This window comes from Myotis brandtii, unplaced genomic scaffold (assembly GCF_000412655.1).
Source record: "Myotis brandtii unplaced genomic scaffold, ASM41265v1 scaffold250, whole genome shotgun sequence".
NCBI classification, from domain to species: domain Eukaryota; kingdom Metazoa; phylum Chordata; class Mammalia; order Chiroptera; family Vespertilionidae; genus Myotis; species Myotis brandtii.
This window is the reverse complement of record NW_005359478.1, coordinates 2,097,624-2,099,512: the sequence shown is the minus strand read 5'-3', so window position 1 is coordinate 2,099,512 and position 1,889 is coordinate 2,097,624. Positions and strand designations below refer to the sequence as shown.

The window sequence follows — 1,889 nt, the reverse complement described above, 5'->3', positions numbered from 1 at the left end:
CCGCCCCCCCCCCATTCTGTTCCTGCTTCTCCCTCACCAAGTTTGGAGATAGCCCACCTCGGAAGCCCCACACATCTGCCCACCCCATAAAGTCACCAGGAGTCCCACCCATAGCACTGTCTCGGAGAAGTCTGTGACCCCCCTGCCCACCTCCCCGCCCCACCTCCTCCCACTGGTGTATGTAGCGGATGAGGCGGGAGAGGCGGAGCAGCCGCAGGAGGCTGAGGATCTTGGTGAAGCGCACTATGCGTAGGGCCCGCGCTGTTTTGTAGACCTCAGCGTCCAGTCGTGGCTCCAGCTCCACCACCAGGAAGATGTAATCCACAGGGATAGAGGAGATGAGGTCAACCAGGAACCAGGTGCGCAGGTAGCGTGTGCGGATGGCCTGCGGAGCCAGCAGGATCTCAGCGCCCTCCTCTACCACGATGCCCGTGCGGAAGTTGAGCGCCAGATCCAGCAGGAAAAAAGTGTCAGAGAGGACGTTGAAGACGATCCAAGGCGGCGAGTTCTCCTCCTTGAAGAAGGTGATGCCCACGGGCAGCACAATGAGGTTCCCCACCATCAGCAGGAGCATGATCAGGTCCCAGTAAAACCTGAGGTGGGGGTGGGATAGGGAGTAGGACCACAGTGATGTTTCATCAGCCATCTAGACTAGCAGCAGATCATCCGACCCGGCCAAGGGTGGACAAGGATACAGAAAAAGGGATAACTATTTACAGCTCATGGGAGTGTAAATTGGGACCACCATTTCAGAAAATAGTTTGCCATTATCTAGTAAAGTCAAATTATATATATATATCTGGTATATATGGCAGCTTTAAGTTTGGAAACAACCTGGATGTCCATCAGTAGAAAAATGTAGATAAATAAGATAAATGCACTAGAATATGGTTATGCCCTGTAATACTATACAACTGTGGATTCATCCAACTACAGCCACTTTCTGCAATATGAATGAATCTCACAGCAAAAAAAAAATTATTTAGTTAGTTAGTTAGTTAGTTAGTTAATCCTCACCCAAGGATATTTTTTCCATTGAGTTTTTAGAGAGAATGGACAGGGAGGGACAGAGAGACACATCAATTGGTTGCCTCCCGCACATGTGGTGGTAGGGAGCCTGCAACCGCTGTATGTGCCTTTGATGGGAATCCAATTGAACCTGCGAACCTTCAGTCCATCAACAATAAATCCTCTTCCGCTCCCTCCGGGGCCACAAGAGAAATCCTATACCATGAAGTGGGAGAGGAGAGAGAAAGAGGGTTTTCCTGGCCATAGAGCAACCTCACTGCCTGACTCACAGGCAGTCACAAGCCTGGCGGGTGATACAGTAGAGAGGACAGAGAAGCACAATAATTAGGGGGAGACACGACTTCTGGGGATACATTTGAGGGTGAAATGGGGGAAGGGAGGGAGATCCACAGATCTAGCAAACTAGGAGACGAGGAAAGGTGCATGGTGGGTTGGGAATGAGGTAGTAAAGAAGATGGGAGTAGAAGAAACGATGGGGGAAAGGAACATTTAGGGGATGTATATGAATGTGCATTCAAGACGATGTCCAAATCTCCAATTGTGTTTCCAGACTCCGGATGCACACCTCATCCCTTCAGCTCATTTCACTCCCTGGGTTAGGTATGCGTTGCACACATCCTCACCTCATCCAACAGCTGTCCTTCATGTCCCTCAAGGACAGGGCAGCTGTCCTCCCCTAGCGCCCTTGATGTAAAGGTACAGCCAGATGGGGACTATGAAATGGCTCCGCCCCGCCCTCCGTCCTTTCTCTCTGGTGATGGCCTTGCCCTTGTGTTGCAGCCTGGGACGCTGTGAGTCCCAGCCCTGCTCCGCCGCATCCCGCCTTCAGCACCAGGGACAGCTACCCGGACTGCTGTCAG

At 51.7% G+C, this 1,889-nt stretch overlaps 2 protein-coding genes across 7 annotated transcripts in view; one reads left to right on the top strand and one right to left on the bottom strand.

Annotated features, from left to right (window-relative positions):
• The window catches only part of HCN3 (hyperpolarization activated cyclic nucleotide gated potassium channel 3), a 9,468-nt gene that overhangs the window by 5,906 nt on the left and 1,673 nt on the right, over positions 1-1,889 (bottom strand). The window contains exon 3 of the mRNA XM_005867529.2: positions 164-593. Coding sequence (XP_005867591.2) covers positions 164-593 — 430 coding nt within the window. The remainder of the gene's footprint in view (positions 1-163; positions 594-1,889) is intronic.
• Positions 452-1,889, top strand: part of CLK2 (CDC-like kinase 2) — a 13,313-nt gene continuing 11,875 nt past the window's right edge. For 2 of the 6 annotated variants that reach the window (XM_005867533.2, XM_005867532.2), the window contains exon 1: positions 458-524. The gene's annotated coding sequence lies outside the window, so the exon portion shown is untranslated. Of the gene's footprint in view, positions 525-570; positions 581-1,889 lie in introns of those variants that run through there. The other 4 variants (XM_005867530.2, XM_014540817.1, XM_005867531.2 and 1 more) reach the window with 4 other exon arrangements.